Source organism: Planococcus citri, chromosome 4, assembly GCF_950023065.1.
Source record: "Planococcus citri chromosome 4, ihPlaCitr1.1, whole genome shotgun sequence".
Lineage (NCBI taxonomy): Eukaryota > Metazoa > Arthropoda > Insecta > Hemiptera > Pseudococcidae > Planococcus > Planococcus citri.
Window position 1 is genome coordinate 8,441,328 of NC_088680.1, and position 1,425 is coordinate 8,442,752.

General features: G+C 34.6%; 1 protein-coding gene across 1 annotated transcript; it reads left to right on the plus strand.

Moving 5' to 3' along the window:
• Nucleotides 1-212: 212 nt before the first annotated feature.
• On the plus strand, nucleotides 213-1,425 carry LOC135843215 (uncharacterized). The gene is made up of 4 exons (XM_065361013.1): nucleotides 213-388; nucleotides 556-676; nucleotides 764-965; nucleotides 1,043-1,425. Exons 1-4 carry the CDS (start codon nucleotides 324-326, stop codon nucleotides 1,405-1,407), a joined length of 753 nt encoding a protein of 250 aa, XP_065217085.1. The 5' UTR covers nucleotides 213-323; the 3' UTR covers nucleotides 1,408-1,425.

Here is a 1,425-nt window from a genome sequence, read left to right on the forward strand (position 1 = left end):
ACGAAAATAATTTCTCACGCAAGTATGGATTTCAAAATATAGGTATCATCTGTCTAAATATAAGTCATCGAGTGCCTATGCAAATTCTTTGATGCGTTGAAAAGAAGTGTAAATAAATTCTATCTTATCTGTAATAGGTATTTCAAGTTTAAAGCACACTCGAATACAGAATGATTCATTCATGAGAATTAAAATTTACGTAAAATTCATAATTCATATTTTTTTTCTGTGTAGGTACACGAATGAAAAATTTTTGATGCGTTTCGTCTGTATTTTCATAAAGTAATTTTTTACGTGCAATTGCATGTTACAATTTCGTTGATATGCAATTTCATTGGTATTTTTGTTCGCTATTCGTGTTTTTGAAGGTTTTAATTTTCGTGTACTGGTGAGTGAAAAAAAAAATTGAGAAAGATTTACTCGAGTGTTTGTGATGTAATTCTTCATCTAGCTTTTTAATATTTTAATCGATGTAGATAAAATGGATGCTGTCTAAATCTAATCTCAGGTTTTCCATCAAATTTACTTTGTATGCTAAACAAGTTTGATTTTCAGTGAACGTGAACCTTTGTGTGTTTATGGCCCAGATGCTGTAGAATTGAACAGGAGATTTGTTAGAGAACATAATGATTTGAGAAGAAAACATGGTGCACCTCTATTACACGTAAATCTCGATGTAAGGTGCTTCACGTGCTCATACTGAATATTCATTCTTGTGTAAAGTTACCTATCTCGAGTAAGCTTGATATTTTCCTATTCTTAGTTGGCCGAAGACTCAACGGATTGGTCTCTCGATTTAGCAGAAGAAAATATGCTGAAACGTAGCAAATCAGATGGCGTTTATGGAGAAAACTTGTATTGGTCTTCTGACTTACCCGATAAGTTTAATGTGAATGAGATATCCCCAGTTCAATCATGGTACAGCCAAAGCACCAAATACAATGGAAATTTCAAAATTGAAACAAGTATGCCTCGAGTGTTGATTGGTAATCGATTAATTCTTTGATTATTTATTTCGATTCCATCTTACATGTATGTTCAGGAGACTTCACCCAGATGATATGGGCATCTACTAGTGAAGTAGGCTGTGGGGCTTGTTCAGGTTCTGGAGGAACTTATGTCATCTGTAGGTACGCTCCTGCTGGTAATATTAGAGGGAAATTCAAACAGAATGTGCTCCCGCCAGTCCCACCAGATATACTGGACCCAAAAGGTACGAGTGGTACACCGAAGGGTGTAACTCCTACAGGAAGTTCTGGAACTCCAAATCCTAATGAAGATTCGAGTATTTTAACACCTTTGCTGTATGCATTGTCCATAGCTATAGTGGTATTTGCTTTATCAACGGTGGTTATTTTATTATTCATAACTTGTTACTATAGTCAACGTTTCTTTCAAATAAAATAGGTAATCTTTTGACGTTAA